The following is a 22,096-nucleotide window of genomic DNA, read 5'->3' as shown; positions in this document are numbered from 1 at the left end:
ATCACAAGTGAGGCTGAATATCATTTCTGAGGTTTACTAGTTGAATGAGGTTTCTGAAAAAAAAAATGACCTTGGTCAGATCTGTGTTTCTGTGTTTCTCCCCGTTCTTGAACTTGCACACTCCCAGACGCAAATTAGTCTTCACTTCTGGTGTCCTCTTCCCAACTCTTTTACCTGCCTTCTCCTTAAGACTCAGTGCAGGCATTCACTCCTCCAGGAAGCTTTCCTGACTTCCAACCTCCACACTGGGTCAGGTGCTCCCTCTGTGCCCCATCTGGCTTCCTCTATGGGAGAACCCATCTCATTGTATTGCAGTTGTCTAACTCTCCCTCTAGAGCAGGGATATTCAGTAAAAGTTTGTTGTATGAATGGATGAAACTCAAGCTTTGCCTTTTAAAACCTTAGCCTCCCAGCCTCAGTTTCCTCATCTGTTGAATGGGGATGATACAGAAATCTTGGAGAATTGACATGAGTCTTAAATGAAGAAAGGAACATAATGTATCTGATAAAGTAAGCTCTCAATAAATTGAAGCAAGTATTATTTAGAATAAGGAGGTCTTAATGTTTTTGGTCATGGACCACAGAATTTAGAAAAATGAAACATTGATATGCACACATGCACAGATACGGTGCACAATTTCTGAGACGTTACAGGTGCTCTGAAGCCATGAGCCCCATGGCTATAGATTAAGAACCTGTAATCTAGAGATATTTATAAATGTCAATTATGTTTACTTTTATGCCCACCATTAGCACCTAATAAATGTTCAGTAAGACAGTGCTGATGAATGAGTTAATTTTGTAAATGGACCAGCAACCACCCCCGCCCCATGAAATTCTTCAGCCAGTGAGGATCTTAGCCCATGGTCAGGCTTTCTTTGTCCATCACCTATAAGGAAAGAGGACTCCCAGACAGTGGAGTGATCTTGGCTTTTTCCGACAAGCAAAAACAATGGCACAAAGCCTTTGCCACATGACCAGCAAAAGCTTCCACAGTATCCCTGGGCTGGCCACCCTTCCTAACCTCCTCACAGTCCAGTAAAAAAAATCCTCATTTTCTCCAACTCCAAAATCAGAACAATGTGATTCTGAAAGGCAGCTGCAATCTCCTTCTTGCTACAGTGCCTTTTAATTAGACAACAAAAAGCCCTGGAGATCATACTGCTCCCTTGTAATGGTGTGTTCCAGAAAATTACTGCCACTGGATTAAATTAAAGAAGGGTTATTCAAGTGACTTGTTAGGCACATTCCAACAGTGTTAGGATAGCACCAGGGCTGTTGTTGTTGGTTGGTTTTTTTTTTTTTTTTTTTGTCATTTACAGAGCAAGGAACAAATGTACATCCTTATGGAAGGTTTTCACTGACACAAACTAGTTCTCATAGAATTGTTAGGATAGGAGAGCCTGAGAAGTCGTGCCTGGAATTAGGACATAAAGATTTTCACCAACTGGAGCTGGAGGAGGAAGCATCTAACATTAGTTGGGAATATATATACTATCATGGGCTGAATTATGTCCTCCCTTACCTCATATTCATATGTGGAAGTCCTAACCCTGAGGACCTCAGAATGTAACTATATTTGGAGATAAGTCCTTTAAAGAGGTAGTTATGATGTTTTAGGGTGAGCCTTAATCCAATATGACTTATAAGAAGAGAAAATTTGGACACAGACATGGGCACATAAACAGGCAAAAGACCATGTGAAGACACAGGGAGAAGGCTGCCTACAAACCAAGGAGAGAGGGCTCAGAAGAAACCAACCCTGTTGACACCTTGATCTTGGACTTCAAGCCTCTAGATCTGTGAGAAAATAAATGTCTGTTGTTTAAGTCACCCAGTCTGTGGTATTTTGCTATGGCAGCCTGATATGGTTTGGATCTGTGTCCCCACCCAAATCTTATGTTCAACTGGGATCCCCAATGTTAGAGGTGAGGCCTGGTGGGAGGTGATTGGATCATCCAGGTGGATCCTTCATGGATGGTTTAGTACTATCCCTTTGGTGCTGTTATGGTGATAGAGTTCTCATGAGCTCTGGGTGTTAAAAAGTGTGTAGCACTGGCCAGGTGCGGTGGCTCATGCCTGTAATCCCAGCACTTTGGGAGGCCAAGGCAGGCAGATTGCCTGAGCTCAGAAGTTCACGACCAGCCTGGACAACACAGTGAAACCCCATCTCTACTAAAATACAAAAAAATTAGCCAGGCATGGCGGCGTGCGCCTGTAGTCCCAGCTACTCAGGAGGCTGAGGCAGAAGAATTGCTTGAACCCAGGAGAAGGAGGTTGCAGTGAGCCAAGATCGTGCCACTGCACTCCTGCCTGGGTGACAGAGCGAGATTCCATCTCAAAAAAAAAAAAAAAAGTGTGTAGCACCTTCCCCCTCTCTCTCCCTCCTGCTCCAGCCATGTAAGATGTGCCTGCTGCCCCTTTGCCTTCCACCATGATTGTAAATTTCCTGAGGCCTCCTCAGAAGCAGAAGCCAGTATGCTTCTTGTGCAGCCTGCAAAACCATGAGCCAATTAAATCTCTTTTCTTTATAAATCACCCAGTCTCAGGTATTTCTTTATAGCAGTGCAAGAACGGACTAATACACAGCCCTAGCAAACTAACACACACACTGTATGCCAAATGAGTGCTTGGCATATATAACTGCATTTCCTCTTCACTGCATCCTCTGTTACCTTCGTTGAATGACTGAGGAAACAGAACCAGAGGGGTCAGTCATTCAAGGTCTTTCAAGCCAGCAAGTGGCAGAACCAGGATTTGAACCCCCGGCAGTGTGATTCTGATGCCTGCCACATCTGCCAAACTGCATCAGACTGCAGTGAGGAGAAAAGGCAGTCATTGGCCTATATGGATTTTGACAGCCTCTTCCCACATAAACAGTCTGTGGTTTGGTATGCTGTGGTGGCTCAGACATATTTTTAGCAAGCTCTGATGTCTATCATACTCTTGAAGAAGTGCTACTGTCACTGTGGATCTTTATGGAGTGCAAGTGCATCTATAAATCTTTCAGAGCTGTTAGAGAAGGTGCCTGATACTCCTCCAGGAAAAATCAGAACCTGCACCTGCCAATTGATGGTTCTCCATTGCTCTTAAAATAAGGTCAAAATTGCTTAGCCCAGCATTCCATGTCAGTCATAATCCACTTCCTCTCCAGCCAAATCTCTGGCCATGTACTTGCTACATCCAGTTATGCCGGACTTCCTTCGTTTCCTGAACATACTGCATTCTTTCTTGCTTCCATGTCATCATTCACGCTGTTCCTCTGCCTAGAGTGTCCTTCCCACTTTGCCCACCCGGTGACCCTTTACTCACTCAGGTGTCATCCTTCAAGTGTTCCCTTTTTCGGAAAGTCTTTTTGACCTCACCTGGAAGAATCTGTTGCTTCTTCCTCTGGTCACTTGTTATACTTTGACATTTTCTGTGTGATAGACACACCCTGAGGGGACCCTCCCGCCAAGTGAGTCACACCCATGTGTATTCTCCTCCCCTTCAGTGTAGGCAGACAGGTTTCTAACCCATAGAATATGGTAAAGGTGATGGGATGGCCCTCCCTTGCTTAGGTTACTTTATGTGTCTTTGCCACATAAAGTAGACTGACTAGAGTTCAGCTCTTTCAGCCCACACGCAGTGCCTGGCACATAGTAGACACTTGATAAACTGTTTGTTGAATGAAAAAGATGAATAGATGTTTAAGGTTCCACCTGGCTTTGAAAAAAAGACTATACTTTTAGGATGTTGAAACATCATTTACTGTGACCTTCATAGAAAGTCAATGAGAACAACGGGATGTTGTTCCTATGATTGCAGTATGTTGTATAAGGCATTATCTTAGCAGACTAGAGAGAGAGACCCCCCTTGTGGCTTTCAAGGTGTCAACTAATGTGGGTGGACCATGTGGTGAAACGTGAGTAACTTCTTGAAATAGAGGCTTCCAGCCAATGGCCAGGAAAAAGGTGGGCCCTCAGTCATACTGTCACAGAGATGGACTCTGACATCGATTGCATGCGTGGAAGTGGATCCTCCCCATGTGAAGATTTCAAATGAGAACAGAGCCCTGCCAACACCTTGATTGCAGCCCTGCAAGATCCTGAGCAGAGGAAACAGCTAACCCATGCCCTGACTCCTAACTCATGGAAACCATGATGTAATAAATGCATATTTTTTAGGCAATCAAGTGAGTAACAATTTGTTACACGGCAACAGGTTACTAATACACTATATTACAGCACACAGCCAGTATTATTCTTTATATGTTACTACCAATTAGATGAGAGCCATGAGAACAATGACTAGAGTTCAGCTCTTTCAGCCCACACACAGTGCCTGGCACATGGTAGGCACTTGATAAACTGTTTGTTGAATGAAAAAGATGAATAGATCTTTAAGGTTCCACCTGGCTTTGAAAAAAAGACTATAATTTTAGGATGTTGAAACGTCATTTACTGTGACCTTCATAGAAGGTCAATGAGAATATCATATTTCCAAAGAATGAAGAAGAATGCAGACAGAAAGCGTTCTTCTGTAACAGTTACAGATTCTTTGACACAATTTGCTGAGTAGTTTGGCACGCTGAGCCCTGTAAATGTAATAAAAATGTGTCAAGTGTCTTTGAAGATGGTCAAAGTCAAAAGCAAAAATCACAAAACTGGCTGAAAGGCAGCTAGGACCATTAGCTGCTATTTGAAACCCAGAGACAAAAAGACATTAAGAGCCACAAACCAGTCAAAGGAAGAGTAATCAGTCAGCTGTGGAGCCAGGGACAATTCTCAATTTGTCTCAGCCCAGAAATCCCAGAAAACGTTTCATAACCCCCACCCCCTGTCCTCCTCTTCTTCCTTTCCCCTACCTCCTCCTCTGCTATAGAAACAAAAACATAATCCTTAGAGCAAGAGAGGCCTGCAGACCACCACCTCCAATCCCCTCATTGTACAAATGAGAAGACTGAGGCTGGAGAGAATGAACTTGAACAACACTATACAGAGGGTCTGAGAACAGCATTACATTTTCACAATGCCCTGAAGACTAAAGTTAAAAACAAAACAAAGAAAAAAGCCTCCTTAAGGATCAGTGAGAAAATGAGGCAATTCCATGGAAAGTGAGACATCTCACTATTAAAAAAAAGTTTGATGGGAGCTATATAGATAAGCAAAGCAAAGGATCGATTTTCTCAAAGTATCATACTTCTTATAACCAGCCCAGAGCTGCCCCTTGTTCTATGTTTCCACTGTTTCCAAGGTTCCCTTACGCAGTTCCTAGCCACTGTGCAATGTGCTTTACGTGTGTTCTCTTCGTTAACCTTCCAGCCACCCCCTTTAAGCTCTTTTTATTGTGGGGAGATGGAGTAGTCTCACTCTGTCACCAGGCTGGAGTGCAGTGGCGTGATCTCAGCTCACTGCAACCTCCAACTTCCTGGTTCAAGTGATTCTCCTGCCTCAGCCTCCTGAGTAGCTGGGATTACAGGCACCTGCCACTATACCCGGCTAATTTTTGTATTTTTAGTAGAGATGGGGTTTCTCCATGTTGGTCAGGCTGGTCTCGAACTCCCAATCTCAGGTGATCCACCCGCCTTGGCTTCCTGAAGTGCTGGGGTTACAGGCGTGAGCCACCACACCCGGCCAAGCTCTTTTTTTTTTTAATACGTGAAAAAACTGAGGCTCAGGGAGATTAAGTGATTCCTCCAAGGTTAATAAGCAGGGATTATTTAACCAAGTCCATCTGCAGTACTGACCATGGTGCTCTGATGCTGAAATGGGTTGGAGGCTGAGGCTCAGATAAGAGGATGCCAGCTGGGAAGCCTTGCCTGGGACCCTTACCTCACACCTCACAGGGCTTGCATCCAGTCACCCATCATCACATTTGATGCACACAATGAGACAACTCCTGACCGTCAGCTCCAGGAGGGCAGGGACCATGGAGGTCTTGCTCCTGCTGAATCCCCAGAATGTAGTCTGGCAGAGCAGAGGGACCTAAGTACCATCTGAATGAATGAACGGAATGAATGCATGAATGGATGCCCCAGTGAACCATGCTGATGTGTACATGGCAAGGATGATTTTGCTAGGGGCTTCTCTAATCAGAACAGAGCTGGTGTTGGAGTGAGTGTCCTAGTGTAACCAATACCTAATCCCCTGATTTAAGATGCTCTTAACAGACTTCGTAGCAATTGGATTACAGCACAGCATGCCTGATAAGGTCGCTTCCACTGCTCTGCCTCTTTCCAACCCACAAATCAGCTCCCTGCAATTTATTTTTGCTATCATAATAGTCTGCTATTTTCCCAAAGCTGTATAAGAGAAATTGGCATCAATTCCACCTGTCTTACTATAAGATGCAGTGAGAGCAGACTTTGGAGAAACGACTCATAGCTTGGACACTTAGTTTCCTCATCTGTACAGTGGTGGTAATAATAGTATTCTTTTCACAGGATTCTGGGGATTAAGAGAAACAATGCCTGTAAAGTGCTTAGCCCTCTGCAATCACTCAACACATTTTCCTGGAGGAAAAAGCCTGGGACAGGCACCACTGGCTACTGGCAGGGCTATGGGCAAGGCAGCAACCTTCTCTGGCCCCTGAGCGTCCCATATGTAATACAAGAGTGGGAGAGGGAGGAGTCTAAGGAACCATTCAGCAAATACTTACTGAGGATCTACTGTGGGCTCATCGTTGGGCTGAACAGCAGACACAGAGAGATAAAGGAGCTGTGGCCTCGCCCTTGAGGTGCTCTTGTGTGGTAAGAGCTTTGAGAAGTGTGTCAAGCATTGTAGGAGCACCTGGTATGTGCAAGGCATATTGAAAAACACTTTCCATATAAGAGCACAATCAATATTTGCAATAACACTGATGACAGCACAACTGTCCTTGTTTTAGAGGTAAGGGAACTCAGGTACAAAAAAGCCCTCTGTGATTTGCCCAAGGTCACAAAGGTTGTGAATAACAGAGATGGGATTTGAACCTGGAGATCAACTCTGTGCTCTAACTCCCTTTCTTGCACAAACATAATACGATTCTCCATAATGATGAGACAGACTCTGGAGATTACACTTAGGCCAAGATAAATACCGGTATCTCTCCTCTTTTCCTGATATTTTTGTGCTTTCTCTTTTTCTTGCCTTTCTTTTATCTCCCTGCACTTCCATCAATATTGTCTGCATTATCTACTACTCATAGAGGCGACTGCTTCTCTTTTCATTGCTGATATCATTCCCACTGACATTGCAAGGAAGAGGAAGGTTGTGGTCCTGGAGCAGAAGTGATAACTCCAGTTGCTAACAACCTTTCTCCAGGGATCCCAGAGCTGGAAAAGATTCCTTATGACACACGGCATTAGAGAACCTTGAGCCTCTTCTTCCTCCTGCAATCAGGTTAAGAACCCTGGGGCATCCCCAGATCCTCTCCATCTCTCCCAGTGACATCTTCTTGACTAAACCCCTGTTCATTCCTTCCACCACAAAATGTCAGCTTATGAAACAGGAATCGTTCGTATGTAGCTTGTTTTTAACCTTTGATATTCCCAGCCAAATTTTCCAGAGAAAGAGTGACCCTCATACCATTCCCATCCATGGGAAAATGTGGTCCTCATATCAGCCCCAGCAGAGATACTGAAACAGTTCAGCATTTCTGAGCCAAACACTGGAGGGATTGCACAGCACAGGGGTTCAAAGTAGGAGCTCTGCAGCCAGACTGTTTGGGTTCAAATCCCAACTCTTCCATTCACTACTTCTGTAAATTTGGGTATGGTTACTTCCCTATGTCTCAATGTCCAGTCTGTTTCACCAGGAGCATGATGACGATGGTGGTGATGATGATGGTATCTCCTTTACAGAGTAGCGGGAGGACACAATGAGTTAAAATACAAGTGTCTAAAAACAGTTTGACACTCAATAAACATTTTATTTTTCTGTACGTCCCATGGCAAAGGCATCTCAAATTCATCTCCATTGCTTTTAAAGGTACATTCCAGCAGATAAAAGGAAAGGAGAGACACTTCCAATGACTATGAAATATTTATTAGCAAAAGGCTTTTTAAGATTGACATAACAAAGAGGGAAAATAACTCTATATTACTCTATGAGTTGCAACATGTTTTCATTTGCTGCACAGACCATGAACCATCCAGGTTGCAGTTGTCTTCTGGGGAGGCAGGATGTTGGGGAGGCAGGACGTTTGGGAGCCTTACTTTACAAATGAAAGGTGAAGCCACTTGCTGTGGGGTCACACAACTAGTTAAAGGGAAGCTCTGAGACTGGAATAATGGTTTTCTGCCTGGTATCCAGAGTGCAGCTCAACTTCTCGGTTAAAACCAACACAGAGGAACTAAACCATAGGCCCGCTGTGGTGACTTACATCTGTAATTCCAGCACTCTGGGAGGCCGAGGTGGATGGATTGCTTAACCCCAGGAGTTCGAGACCAGCCTGGGCAACACGGTGAAATCCCATCTTTGTGAAAAATACAAAAAATTAGCCAGGCATGGCAGTGCCAGCTAACCAGGAGGCTGAGGTGGGAGGATACTGTGCCTGGTAGTGGAGGCTGCAGTGAGCCATGATCATGCCACTGCACTGCAGCCTGGGTGACAGAATGAGACCGTCTAGAAAAAAGGAAAAAGAAAAAGAAAAATGCCAACACAATTTATTCTTCTTCCTTCTGTCTTTTCAACTGCTCCAGTGTGTTCAAGTTTCCAGGAACATTCCTAAGGGAAGGGCATTCACTGGCCAGAGCTGGGGAGCATTAATGAACAATTAAAAGTGGCTTTGGTGAAGAAAGCAAACAGAAGCCTGCTGCATGCATGGGAGAATAATATTTTCCCTCTGAAGAGGGCAGTATGCAACCAAGGCCAAGTTGTGTACTCAGGTTTTTCTCCCAGGTCTTGCGGTGCAGTCCTCAGAAGCCGAAGCATTTCCAAGAGCTTATTTCTGAATGACAAACATCTTCATACATGAAATAGGATTCTGGAGGTTTGAGCACAGTTACACACTGCCTCTTGCCTGAGGGGACACAGTGCAAACTGATACTAAAGTGGTTATGTAAGATGGATGGAAGAAACTCCAACGATTTCTTTTTCTATCATCTGCCCTCCCAAACCATCCTCTATGAAATTAAACAATAGCACAGCATTTCAGATGGTCTCTGATGTTTGCAGAAGAAAGTGTTTCTTTTTCTACTAAGACTGCATGCAGCCTGGTTTCTGCTGCCTAAAGCAAACACCTTCTCGAAAACATCCTTTGCACAGAAATAAAACGTTGGGACTGGGGATCTTAGCTCCTGGGATGCATTTATCAAGCCAATCACAGAAATTATAATTAAAACACAAACTAAGTGAGAGCTGAGAATGAAATACATTAGCAGGAAACCTGAACTGCATACAATTAAGCCCTGCTTGGTGGCATTTTGAGGTATGTCATTAATACATTTTTGGGGTGGAGAAGATTGATTTTTCTTCCTTAAACATCTTGGTCTAGTTGCATGAAAGGCTTCAACATCAGTTACAAAGGAGGAATAAGGATACACACTATTAACTGCTAAGATTAGAGCTGTAAGACAGATGTCCAAAGGTAGCCTAATTGGCTATTTTTTAAAAAATCTTCCTCAGACACACTGTTAAATATTTTTATTGAGCATTAATTTAACCTATGTCTATTTTAGGGAAGTAAAGAATTGAAGATCTTTAGGGAAAATACAGCTTCCATTCCTAGCTTCAATGCATTAAGTCAACAGTGTTGAAAACCTTTCCACTCTTCCCCATTGTCTAGAGGAGAAAGTCGGTTCTCCTCACAGGTTCTTCATTCAGGTGTTGCCTCTTCAGTAAAGTCCTTACCATATTCTCCTCTCCTAAACCTGGGCTCCCTCAGCCAATACAACAGGTATCACACTGGTTTTTAACTCTATTTATTTATTTGATCTTTCTCCCCTGGGTCTCCAGCACCTAGCACATGACCCAGCACAGAGCAGATGCTTCAAAAACGTTGAATGAAGAGCGACCAAATAAACAAATAAATAAACGAATGATCTATCCTTCTGGGTCCACCACAAACCAAATCCTCCAGGTAATCCTCCATCTTGCCCTACCCTGGATAGAATTCAGCTGGCTCTGCAATGGAAATTCTGAAGACTTTTAGGAAAAATACATAGAAGAATGGCTTAGGAGAGGCAGCTCAGGTTGGAAGGGATGTGTGTGAGGTAGGTGTGTGTGTGTAGAACTATGAAGCTCCCCATTAGAATAAAAGCACAGTATTTTACTTAAATCTTATTTGGGGGATTGGGTGGGTGATGACAGACTCCAGGGCACACCTGGGTGTATCTTCCCATTTTTGCCTAGGGATGGGAGAGCATAGATTTTTCTCCAGGCCACTTCAGATATATATATTTTTAATTTCTATTTTGAGATTGTAGATCCAAATGCAGTTGTAAGAAATAATACATAGACATCCCATGTACCCTTCACCCAGCTTCCCCCGATGTTGACACGATGGCAACCAGGACATTGACATTGATACAATCCACCCACCTTACTCAGATTTCACCAGTTTTATAGGCGCTCATTTGTATGCGTGTGTGCGAGCGTGGGGTGTACACTTTATATAATATTTCTGAAAGTGGTTTTTCCCTCGCAATGGAGACTGGGAAGGGGTCTAGCCTGATCCATCCTTGCCACGGAGTTGACTCCGGCAGACAGCAGTCCATGCTTGTATTCGTCTCTCGCACACGGTAGGTGGCCAACTCCACATAAACCCTTGAACTTGTCATGTCAGGGCGCGTGCAGGAGGGGAGCGCCACATTGTAAGGAAGAAAACTGAGACTGAAGTGACCAGTATTTTGGAAGCAAAAATCAAACAAACAAAAAACTTAACGATTTCCCCCCGAATTGTGAATTAGCTACCCGGCTAATTACTCCAAAGCGATCCTGGTGCTGGCACTCGCTGCGATCGCCGAAAAGCGCTGTTTCTGAGCCCCGCTCCCGGCTCTGCCGGCGGGGTAGGGGACGCGGGGGCTCCTCCCACCCCTACCGCCGCGTTCACCCCTTTCTTCCCTGGGGCTGGACTGTTTCACCCCGTCTCCAGGCAACGGCCAGGCGCACCGGGCGGGACGTCATTTCCTGAGGAGCCCGGGGGGAGGGGGCGGGCAGGAGGAGGGGCGAGGGGGCGGGGCCCGGGCCGGGCTGGCAACGCGACGGCGTCGAACTCGCTGGAAGACTCGGCCCGGGTGGCTCAACAGTTCGCAAAGTCCGGGCTCGCGTCCGGGCGGCGCAGGGGCGCGGAGGCTCCCCGGGCGGCTGCATCCTGGGGCTGCCCCGGACATGCCCCGCACCGCTTGTCGGACGCCCGCGCGGCTTCACCGCCTGCGACTCCCCGGACTGCTCTGGGACTAGAGCGCCCTCCGCCCCAACTTCTGACTTTGGGGTCCCCCAGCCCTAGAGGAACGGGCAGCCCGGCTGGGGGAGCCCCGGGCATGGTGTGACGGGGCAGTCAGGTCAGCTTTGCGGCGCCCCCGAACTCCAGCCGCCCGTGGTCTCCGTGCCCTCCAGAATGTAGCTGCTGACCCCGCGCCTCCCGGACTCCAGCAGCAGCCTCCGCCACCTCCGGGCTCCAGCAGCCAACTCTTGTGTCTCTCAGGAACCCGCCGACGTCTCCGCGTCCCCCGGATTCCAGGTTCGCGACCCCCGCCGTCTTCGCGCCTCCGGGACTCTAGCAGCGGTCTCCGCGACCCTCTAGGATCCAGCCACTGTACCCGTGCTCCCCAAACCCAGGCTCCAGCCGTCGTCTTCGCGCTCCCGGGGATCCAGCTGTCGCGCCAGTACCCGCGAGGACAGCGGCACCCCCCACACCCCGCGCGCCCAGAGCCCGGCCGGGCCTCGGCGGGGAGATGAGCGCGCCGCTGGACGGCCTGTCGGTGAGCTCGTCCTCCACTGGCTCTCTGGGCTCGGCAGCCGGAGCGGGCGGCGGCGGGGGCGCGGGGCTGCGGCTACTGTCTGCCAACGTGCGCCAGCTGCACCAGGCGCTGACCGCGCTGCTGAGCGAAGCGGAGCGGGAGCAGTTCACCCACTGCCTGAACGCTTACCACGCGCGCCGCAACGTCTTCGACCTGGTGCGCACCCTGCGCGTGCTGCTGGACAGTCCGGTCAAGCGGCGCCTGCTGCCCATGCTTCGTCTGGTCATCCCGCGCTCCGACCAGCTGCTCTTCGACCAGTACACAGCCGAGGGCCTCTACCTGCCCGCCACCACCCCCTACAGGCAGCCCGCCTGGGGCGGCCCCGACGGCGCGGGGCCAGGGGAGGTGCGCCTGGTGAGTTTGCGGCGTGCCAAGGCCCACGAGGGCTTGGGCTTCAGCATCCGTGGGGGCTCGGAGCACGGCGTGGGCATCTACGTGTCTCTGGTGGAACCAGGCTCTCTAGCTGAGAAGGAAGGACTGCGGGTCGGGGACCAGATTCTGCGGGTCAACGACAAATCCCTGGCCCGGGTGACCCACGCGGAGGCCGTCAAGGTAAGGCTGTGGTTTGGAGAGGAGTCTGGGGCAGAGTATGGACAGAGTGGCACAGCTTTTTCAGTAATTCCATGCTGTGTGTCCTTTGGTGAATCACTTGGCCTTTCTGGGCTTTTTTTTTTTTTTTTTAATACTTTAAAACAGGAATATATGGCTTACAGAGCAAATAGCTCTCAGGCACTGGGAACGTAGTTCTGCACAAACAGACATGGCCCTTGCCTTCGTGAGGCTTAAAGGCTAGTGCAGGCGATAGTAATAAATACTTGAGCAAATGTATGGTTACAATGTGTGAAAAGGGCTGTGGATTCTTATGAACATTAAAAGAGATAAAATCTCTGCTTGGCATCATTAGGTGGCCTTTGCTACTGCCATTCTATGTTTTTTTTTTTTTTTTTTTTTTTCCCTGAAACAAAGTTTTGTTAGCTCTTAAGTGGCCTGAGGAGGCCGTTTGTGTGATCCACAGTGCACTGGCTTGACGCGGCTGTTTTTGAACCAGGCTGTGTATCCTGAAGCAAGTCACTTGCCCTCTCAGGACCTCTTGTTCTCCACTTGGAAAATGGGGCCACGGGACCAAATAAGTGGTCCCTAACCTTTTTGGAAATGAGACTCCTGCCTGAATGTCAAAAATAAATTCCCCAGCCCCTGAGAGTGTTTGTCCTTTCTGCCATCTGTTAATTGAGAAATATAACCTCATGACAACAGGCTTCCAAGGATTTAATCATGCTTTTTAAAGGAGTGTGTGTGCTCACTGATCTCACAGCCCAGGGCTACTGAAAACCAGCTGGAGTATGATGCATAGTGTTGGGTCCAGGGTGGATTCGAGGATCCTTTGCAGGCATTTTTCCCCCTTCCCCCCTCCCCCGACCTCCTTTGCGTACAAGAAGTGAAGAGTTTGGGGGAAAAGGGACAACGACACATGCTCTGCTTCTGCAGAGAAATGCTTCTCAGGGGGTTGGACTGTTCTGTAAACCCCCACTCCCCGCCAGCGCAGGTGTTTTGAACTCTATCTGAGGGCCTGCTGGCTACTGGGAAACTCCTAGGCAGCAGAGGCCCACGGCTACTTCCTCCTGAGTGCCGTTCAGTGACCTGTGTCCAGGTGAGTCTTGAGCCGTCTCCCTGGCTGTGCACCTGATGTTGGCTTCCCAGCCCATCAACCCCTTTGGAGGAAGCCCTTGAGGCTTTCGGAAACTTCTTTGCAGCTTCTGGAAAAAGGCCGATCGGTTTATACTGTACCAGGGTGCAGTGGGCAAAGCTCGTTGTGAGTTTCCATGCTCGTTGTGAGTTTCCATGCAACAATTCCTCTTCACCCTCTATCAATCTTTTCCCTTTGTTTAGTATTCCATATATTTATAAAGAAGTAGTCCATTAGCTTTGGCCTTAAAAGGTCTGGAGTTCCCAGATGATAAATTTATGCGCTAAAGATACTTGATGCAAATGATCATTTATAAATGTGGATTCAATTTTAGTGGCAATTTAAAAAGACTTGGGTAACTTAACGGTCACAAGGTGATAAGGTGAGACGCTTTGGAAAGGCTGTCAGTTACCTTGGGCATTCAAAACGCAGACTGTCACTTCAGTTTGTACCCCAGACTCAGCTGTGCCATAAAGGTCAAGCTGCTTGGCTGGGAGTTTCAGTTTACCAGCAGTGCCCCCTGCCTGCCACCCCCGCCTTCCCCCACCACCATTTCATTGAGCCCGCTCCAGATCTTCTCTCTGAATCTCCCTCAATAACACTGTGGTGCTGTTAAACTGTGACTCAGAGCAGCACTAGCCTTTAGCTTGTTTATTTACTCTTGCTGCTTCCAGAGTAAAACCTAAACTCTCCATGTCATAGTTTTTGAAGCCTGAGAATAAACCCTTGCCGGCAAGGGAGAGGTTGATAGGAGCAGAGCTGTCCTTGAAGTGTGGGAGCCTGTGGCGCGGGAGCCTGTGTGAGCTGAGCGGCTCTGTCTCTTGACTGTCATTTTCCCAACAGAGGTGGCTACATTGGCAAAATGAGCTCTTGCCCCAGGGTCATCCCTCTTCTAGCCATGGCGGGACACATAACCTGCCTGGCATGGACCCCTTTGGACCCTTCAGAAGCAACAGGCAAAATGATGGCTGTTTTGTGTTACATTAACCCCAGGAGGAAAAGAGGACAGACTTTTCTTTGGTGGGTGGAATTTAAAACGGAGGAGGCGGAACTTAGTCCCTGAGGTCATGGCACTCCTCGTGTAGTTTCAGGAACAGTTTAAAAGAACACCTGGAGAACTGTTGACACATTTCCACAAAATTAAGAGCGAAAAGCTCCTTAACTGAAAGCCAAAAGAGGCCCCAGCTTTTCTACTAGGCACAGACTGCCCTTAACCAGGATTTCTCCACGGGGAGCCGTTCTTTGTAAACTGCAGTGCGAGTCACCATGTTGGGGATTTTATGGTAAAAGTACATTACTGTTAACTGGACTTCAGACTTCATTCAAATTTCACCAGTTTTTCTGCCTATGTCCTTATTTTATTCTAGGATACCACATTGCATTTAGTAGAAGATGTGTTTTCAGTCTTAACAATATTTCTTTTCCTGCGATGGAAGGTGGGGTGAGGGGGAGGAGATCCTTTGAGCTTCCCAAACAGAGAGATTCAGTGTGTGTGTGTGTGTGGGTGTGTGTGTGTGTGTAATAAAAATTAAATTAAATTTTAGGAATCAAGTTACCTAAGAATTTATGAATAAAGGAATGTTGCAGCTTTTTAAAGAGTGGGTCGAGCAGAGTTTTTTCTGCTTCTCTTTCTGATAAATCAAGCATCCATTGTTACCTGAAGCAGTTCAGTGAGGATTTGATCCTATATCCATTGGGGCTTCCACCCCTCTCTTGAAACCCATTTGCAAAATCAGCAGTGACAGGTCCAGATAAGGCAAGCCATGGACTATTTGCAATTATGTTGAAATGTTTGATTTTTGAAAAAATATCTTGAACAGGAGCCAAACTAATAATAATAAAAAAGTAGACCTTTCAAAGGTTTTTAGCCAAATGTGCTTGATAAATTGGCCAGAGAGTCCACAGACCAGGGATGCTGCCTTAGGCCCTGCTGCATACTTCCTGTGTGACCTTGGGCAAGTCACTGACCCTCTCTGTGTTCCAGGGTGGATGGGCCAGGAGCTGTCCAAGATCCCTTCCAGCTTGGACAGTCTGTGATTTGCTTGGTATGTGCTACTCAGAAGGCATTTAGAATGTCTAATCTGATGTTTTCTTGTTCTTTTGAAATTGCTTTCATTTAAGGCAGAATAAGGAAAGTTGGCTAAGGATTGGGAGATGAGGATCTTGGCACTCTTGTGTAGCATCCTACTATATCAGGAAATTGATGGGTTATACACTGTACTGACGAGAGCTTGACTGCTGTCTCTTGACCCACGAACACCACCGCTGGTGCTGTTCTGGAGCAAATGAGGAAACAATAGGATTCTGGCACAAACAGCACTGCCCTGGGAGCATTCAAAATCAAATTCACCTGCTCACTTGCCTTCTGAATCTCCTGGTTACATGGGTAGCAGAATACAGGGTATCCAGGTACTGCTGGGTTATGTGCATATATGTGTGTGTTTCATCTCAATAAAAATTAAACGGCTTCCTTATGGCCTCAACACCCCCATGGGTGGATTCAAGAAGCATATTAGAATTGAAATATTCCAGAAGTTAAAAACTGTTGCCAGTAATTTCATTTAATTAGAGTGATCGCACCCTCCCTCCCTTTGCATAATAACCTGGAAATAATCTGTCCATATTAATATAAGACATTATATTTGGTCCAGCACATTCTAAATGACACAGTTGTCCTTTTCCCATTGTGCATGGTTAGCTGAAGCCATTGCAAATTATTACCACTTCCAACTTTATGTCTGAAATGTAGCTTCTGCCCTGGTCTCGTTCCTGTGTCCAGTTTGGAAACCGTGGCACCGTGGCGTGCACAGACTTTCCTCTGGCCCTGTTTTCACTCTTGGGTCCTGTGAGTCCTGCCAGCAATGACATGTAGAAAAGCTCACTTATTAATAAGCCCATTATTGAGTAGACTTGTGGCTGCTGCATATCCATTTCTTTAATTTAGTCTTGTATATTTGGTTGGCTCAAGCTGATGCTCAAGGTTTTAGAAAATTTAGTGCCTAGGTAGGACAAAATCCTCTTTCATCTGGTTATTTACTCTTTAAATCGAAGAAGCATTTTGTAGGATGGAAGAGAATGCCCTTAAAAAAAAATCGGTATTTTTATAGAAAATTCTTGCCTCTTGACTTGAAGCTGGACATGAAAGAGATATAGAACCACACCAGTGCTAGTGTCTTGTTTTCCTGTCATTCTCCTCTGCTGACAAACCCAGCGTTGTTTATTACTTGCCATCAATTCATCAGTTGGATGGAGCTGCAAAGATAAGTGTGATTCTTTAACCCCCCGACCAGTTGGATCGTGCGTGTGTTGCTGCTTTCCAACTCTACCTGCCGTCAGCCGCACCCGCGGTACACAGCCTGCCTGTACCTGTCAGTGCCTGCAGCCCCTCGCTCATGTGCCTGTCTGCTCAAGCTTGAAGCACACGTACAGTCTCCTCAGAGTCATAATCCCCCCTCCATCCTGCAAAGGGCTTTGCACCGAAGCAGGCATCCATAGGGGATTAGGCTCCAACTGGCGATTTCTTGCAAGGTTCTTTTATGACCTGGAAGGGAAGCCTTTGGTTGACCCTTCTCAGGGACCCCAGACTAATCCTCAGCCAGGACCAGAGAATCTGATTGGAAAGAATGACATTAAATGGCTGGAGGTATCTGGACGCTGAAATACAAATCTTTCAAAACTGACTTCTTTTTTAAACTCCTGAGGAAGAATCTGATATTAACTCTGAACTCACACAGACTTCTAATCATGCCCCAGGGTAGGGGTGATTTTTAAGATTTTGTGCTGCTGACATTGGCCTTTTACTTTTAAAGCCTGGCAAGTGGAAAGGGTGCGGAGAATAGGAATCACTCTCTCTCCTTTCTTTTTCTGTGCGTTCCTGGTGTCAGCTGCAGGAAGCAGCATCATGGGGCCAGTGCACTTGTGGTTATTTATTTTTTCAATAGACTATTTATTAAAGCAGTTTTAGGTTCACAGCAAAATTGAGCAGAAGGTACAGAGATTTCCCATATAGTGGACACATGCTAGCCGCCCCCATTATCAACAATTGATGAACCTAGATTGACACATCATTGTCACCTAGAGTATGTAATTTACATTGCATTTGCACTTTATTGGAAGCCTGTTGGGAACAGGGGAGACTGACATTAACGAGTACCTACTATGTACTGGGTGCTTTGTCCCTCCTGTTCCCTTTAACCTTCCCCAGGGGAGGCAGGCAGGCGAGGAGGGTCATGCTCAAGGAGATGGAATGGGGGAGCTCAAGGTCCCCATTGGGATTAGGAAGCAAGTGGCCTCCCTGCCTGGACCCTAGCTCAAGGGTTTTGTAGTCAGCCTCCTGGAAGACAATGCCAGCCAGTCCCCTTACTAGAAAGTGTGGCAGATGTCACATTTTGTACTTGACATTTGAAGACCTTTTAAGAACCACCCAGAGACTTCACTTTACTAAGTGGGGGCGGGGGGTGGTCTGAGACCTACATATCAAGGGAGAGTGGTGTATTTCAGCCTGTTCCATCGTCGAGGAGAGACATGCATCCATACATTCTCTGAGCAGTGCTTACCACACACAGGCCTGTGGCTGATACTTGGACATCAGAGATGAATAGGACATGACTTCTGTCCTTGGGGGATAGAGACCCATCCATGGCCACAGGTCACCCAGCATTTACAGTGCTATGACATTCTCATGCTTCTGCATCCCTGCCACCCTCTCTGACGTAGTACCCCTACCTGCCCACTCCTCTATCCTTTTACCTGGCTTTAGTGTCCTGCAGCCCATTTGTCACTACTAAAAGGACATTTCTTTATGTCTGTTTATGGTCTGCCTCCCTCATTACAAGTTTGCTCCAGGATAACCAAGATTTGATCTGCCTTGCTCATTCACCCATCCCCAGCTCCTGGCACACCGTAGGTGCTTTAATAAATAAATGAATATTTGCTGAATGAATGGAATGATCTTGCTCCTAATCCAGCGCTAGTGAGTTCAGAATTCCTCAGCTCCTGAGTGTGAGATCTGAAGGAAGTCTGTGTATGGTAGTGTTGTGGGTGCTAGACAAAAGCACTGAAAAAAGCCACAGGCTCTAGTGTGTGCTTTACCACCAAGCTGGCTGTGTGGCCGTGGGCAGTTCACGGGACATCTCTGAACCTCAGTCTTTGGAACTGTGAAATGGGCATACCTACCTCCCACCTGCCTCCTTCCCAGGTGGCTGTGGGGATCAAATGACTACTAGGTGTGACAACATTTGGAACCCTCTGCTATTTGAGTGTAAAGCCTTTAAGAAAACTGTGGTCTGTGCCTGGATACTCAATGGCTTTTCTCATCCCCTGAAGCCCAGAGCCAGTCTACAAGACCCTTTCAGCTAGTTCATTTGTCACTTTGCTCTTAATTTTCAAACCACATCCCCAGAAGTGGGTTATTTCAGCAGCCTGATTGTGTCTTTGATTCCAAAATAGAATCATTTATGCATTCTGAAGCAATCAATGAACCAATTTTGGGTGAGATATATCTTCTGGCTTTTGGGCTTCTTTCTTTTTTTTCATTTTTTTTTTTTTTTTTTTTTTTTTTTTTAAAAAAACTGTTCAGGTTTCTAGAAACCCAGCATTTTGGGTGAAGGCCAAGTTTCCAGTAACCACACATATGCTTAAAAGCTGCTTTATTCTCTGAGCATGCATAAATGGATTTGTTTTTTCTTCCTTTTCGGTCCCAGCACCTTTGCTTCCTTCCCCATTTGAGAATTTGTGTTCCTTTTGCTAAATTGGCTGTGCTTTGCTTCAGTTAGCAGCCAGTTTCGTCATGATTTTTTTCTCTCCACCTGAGTTTCCTAATATCAGCATCCTCTCAATTCTGAATGCGAAGCAAATATATCAGCCTTCCATAAACAAGTCCCAAGATGTCCTCTTTCCTGGATTCTAAAGCTGTAGGCTGCAGGGAAGAACAGAGTAAAATGATATAAAAAAAAGTATTCCCAAATACCTGGGCGTTAGAGCCTTAGAAGTGGTAATTTACAATGTTAGCTTGCTTAAGAATTAACAAACTCCCCAGCCAGGTCTTAACCATGCTAAGGTTTGGGAAACACTATCTTCCTTTAGGATTCCTCCATCCCCAGCACTGTTTATCCCCATAAAGACTTGACCAGAGAGGTGAACCTTTCCTGTCCCCATCCTTAACTATCTTGCAGCAAGATTCCACTTGTGCAAGGTCACCTGATGTACTGGAAAATCCGAGGAAGGGAGGTATGTACCCAAGAGGTTAGAGATGGGTATTGGAGATGGACCTGGGTTCATCTGACAGTGTAACTTGGCTGTGACCTTGGGCAGGTCCCTTTGCCTTTCTGTCACTCAGATATCCTACCACCAAACCTGGCCCATAGTCCTCACAAACATGTCATTGTTGTTGTTGAACGTCAAAAGTCTGGAAAATATGGCAGTGGAGGTCCCGCTGCAAGCATTGTAATGAAAAATGGTATGGACTGCCTTCGCTTGTCTTTGAAAGTCTTCTGTTATGCCTGCTTAGTTTTTTTGTTTGTTTGGTTGGTTGGTTGGTTGGATTTTTTTAGGTGGCATTGGAAGAAAATACTGGACTCAGGGCCCATGTGATCCACTGTAGCTGTTTGAATTGCAGAGTCATTTACTAAATGTAGTCAATATCCCCACATAGACAGGATTTCTTTAAAAACGTAATCGCTCCTATCTGGCTTTTGGCATCGGCATTTTTGCTTTATAGCAGTAATAAAGCCCGGTGGTTGAATAGAATTATGTGTCCCCCCACCATCCCTTCTGATTATCTGTGAGGCCTTATAACAATGTGGGTGGCATACCAGAGAGTTGCATGACCCAGAGTGTGACAGCGTTGTCCCCTGGATCAGCTGCATCCATAACTTTGTTTCCCAGCAACCTTCCCTAATGGCCTCCCCAGGGGCCCTGATGAGGAGGGAGAGGAGGTGGCTGTTTTTAGAGCCCATTAAAGCAATTAATGCAGGTGAAATCGGTGATTTGATAACATGGGCTTCTGCACTTAAAAAAAAAACCCCTGTAATTTGAACTACATCTGAAAAGGCATACAAAGTCTCATTAAGAGGTTTCTGATTAAGAAAAGAAACGTGGTCTAGCTTTCAGAAATTAACCTCCCATGTGGATAGGAAAACTTTGAAAGTCAGGGGGATTCTCCTTCTGCCATGTCCATCCTCCTGTCCCTAGACGGAGGAGTGGCATCCTTTGTAGTGTTTGGACCCAGTGTACCCTTTTCCTTTTCTTCATCTCTTTCCTTCTGCCTCCCTCCTCTTTCTCTTTAGAGAATCATACATTTCTCCCAAATTCTCCCCGACTCTCTTGAGCCCCTCTCCTCCTGCAAGTCCTTCCAATCCTGAGATTTTTAAGTCTGCTTCTCAGGTCCACTTACATATACAGTTCTCCCTCAAATTCCTCTTTCCCCAAGTGTCTGCATCTCCATCCATCTTCTAGCCTTGTTGTCTCTGCACAGGATCTGTGCCTCCTTTTAGTGTATTTATCTATTTTTTAATTGCCTTCTCATGGTGCTTTCTCTCGCCCTTAAATCGTGGATATTTCCCCTGCTCTTGTTCCCCACTTTCTCCCACTTGAGTATTGCACCAGCCCCAGGGAGGCTGGATTCTCCAGGGTTTACTTCTCTCTAGCACTTCTCAGACCACACCTTCCTCTTCCCCATCACTACCATCGCCACCAGCACTGCCGAACCGTAGCAGCTTCCTGGCCAGCCTGTCTGTCTCCTGTCTTGCTCGTCTGTCCACCGGTCTGATGTCCATCCTGGTGACAGGGTGCACTCTCTAAATACGTATCTCATCAAGCTGTGCGCTGCCTACAACCCTGCTCTTGAGCTGGGAGCCTGCAGGGCAGACGCCAAGCTCCTCGACCTGGTGTTTGGGCTGCCTGTGCTCTGATCTTTACCTGCAGTCCTGTTCCCCAAGTTGTGTCCACTCTTGGCCAAGCAAGCAACATACCCTCCTCTGAAGCAAGACTTTGATTCTCTCCACCTGTTGACACCACTGATCCTGTTAGGTGCAACCTCAGTACATCCTCTCCAGAGGACCTGCCTGCTCACCTCTGCCACTGTCCCCATCCTCAGGAGCCTTCTCTTTCCTCCTGAACCCCCCCAGTGTCATGGCCTTTCTCACTTCTGTCATGACACAGATAATGCATTTCTTGGTGTTTTCTTTGTTGCTCATTGTATGATAATAACCTTTGATAGAGGGCTTAGAATGAGCCAGACACTGTTTTCAGTGTATGTGTATAAACTCACTTAAGCCTCATAATCACCCTGTGAAGTTTGACGTAGGTATCATTTTCATCACTTTGTTTTCCAAAATCGCCAAGAGTTTGTCACTTGCCAGTCATCCCAAAGGTGGAAAGTGACAGAGCCAGGATTTACACCTAGGTTTTGTTGACTTGAGGGATTGTGTCTGCCCCAACAGCAGAGAGAAGGGATGCCCCACAGTGCTCGAGCCTGAGCTCCGAAGCCC

At 46.5% G+C, this 22,096-nt stretch overlaps 1 protein-coding gene across 4 annotated transcripts in view; it reads left to right on the top strand.

Annotated features, from left to right (window-relative positions):
- The first annotated feature begins 11,155 nt into the window (after positions 1-11,155).
- WHRN (whirlin) overlaps positions 11,156-22,096 on the top strand; it is a 104,499-nt gene continuing 93,558 nt past the window's right edge. For all 4 annotated transcript variants that reach the window (XM_030817690.1, XM_030817691.1, XM_030817689.1 and 1 more), the window contains exon 1: positions 11,156-12,475. In XM_030817690.1, the coding sequence (XP_030673550.1) occupies positions 11,858-12,475 (618 nt within the window). In that variant the 5' untranslated portion in view covers positions 11,156-11,857. The remainder of the gene's footprint in view (positions 12,476-22,096) is intronic.

The sequence above is a fragment of the Nomascus leucogenys genome, chromosome 8 (genome assembly GCF_006542625.1).
Source record: "Nomascus leucogenys isolate Asia chromosome 8, Asia_NLE_v1, whole genome shotgun sequence".
Lineage (NCBI taxonomy): Eukaryota > Metazoa > Chordata > Mammalia > Primates > Hylobatidae > Nomascus > Nomascus leucogenys.
The sequence above is the reverse complement of the archived record's forward strand: the minus strand, read 5'-3'. Positions and strand labels throughout refer to the sequence as shown.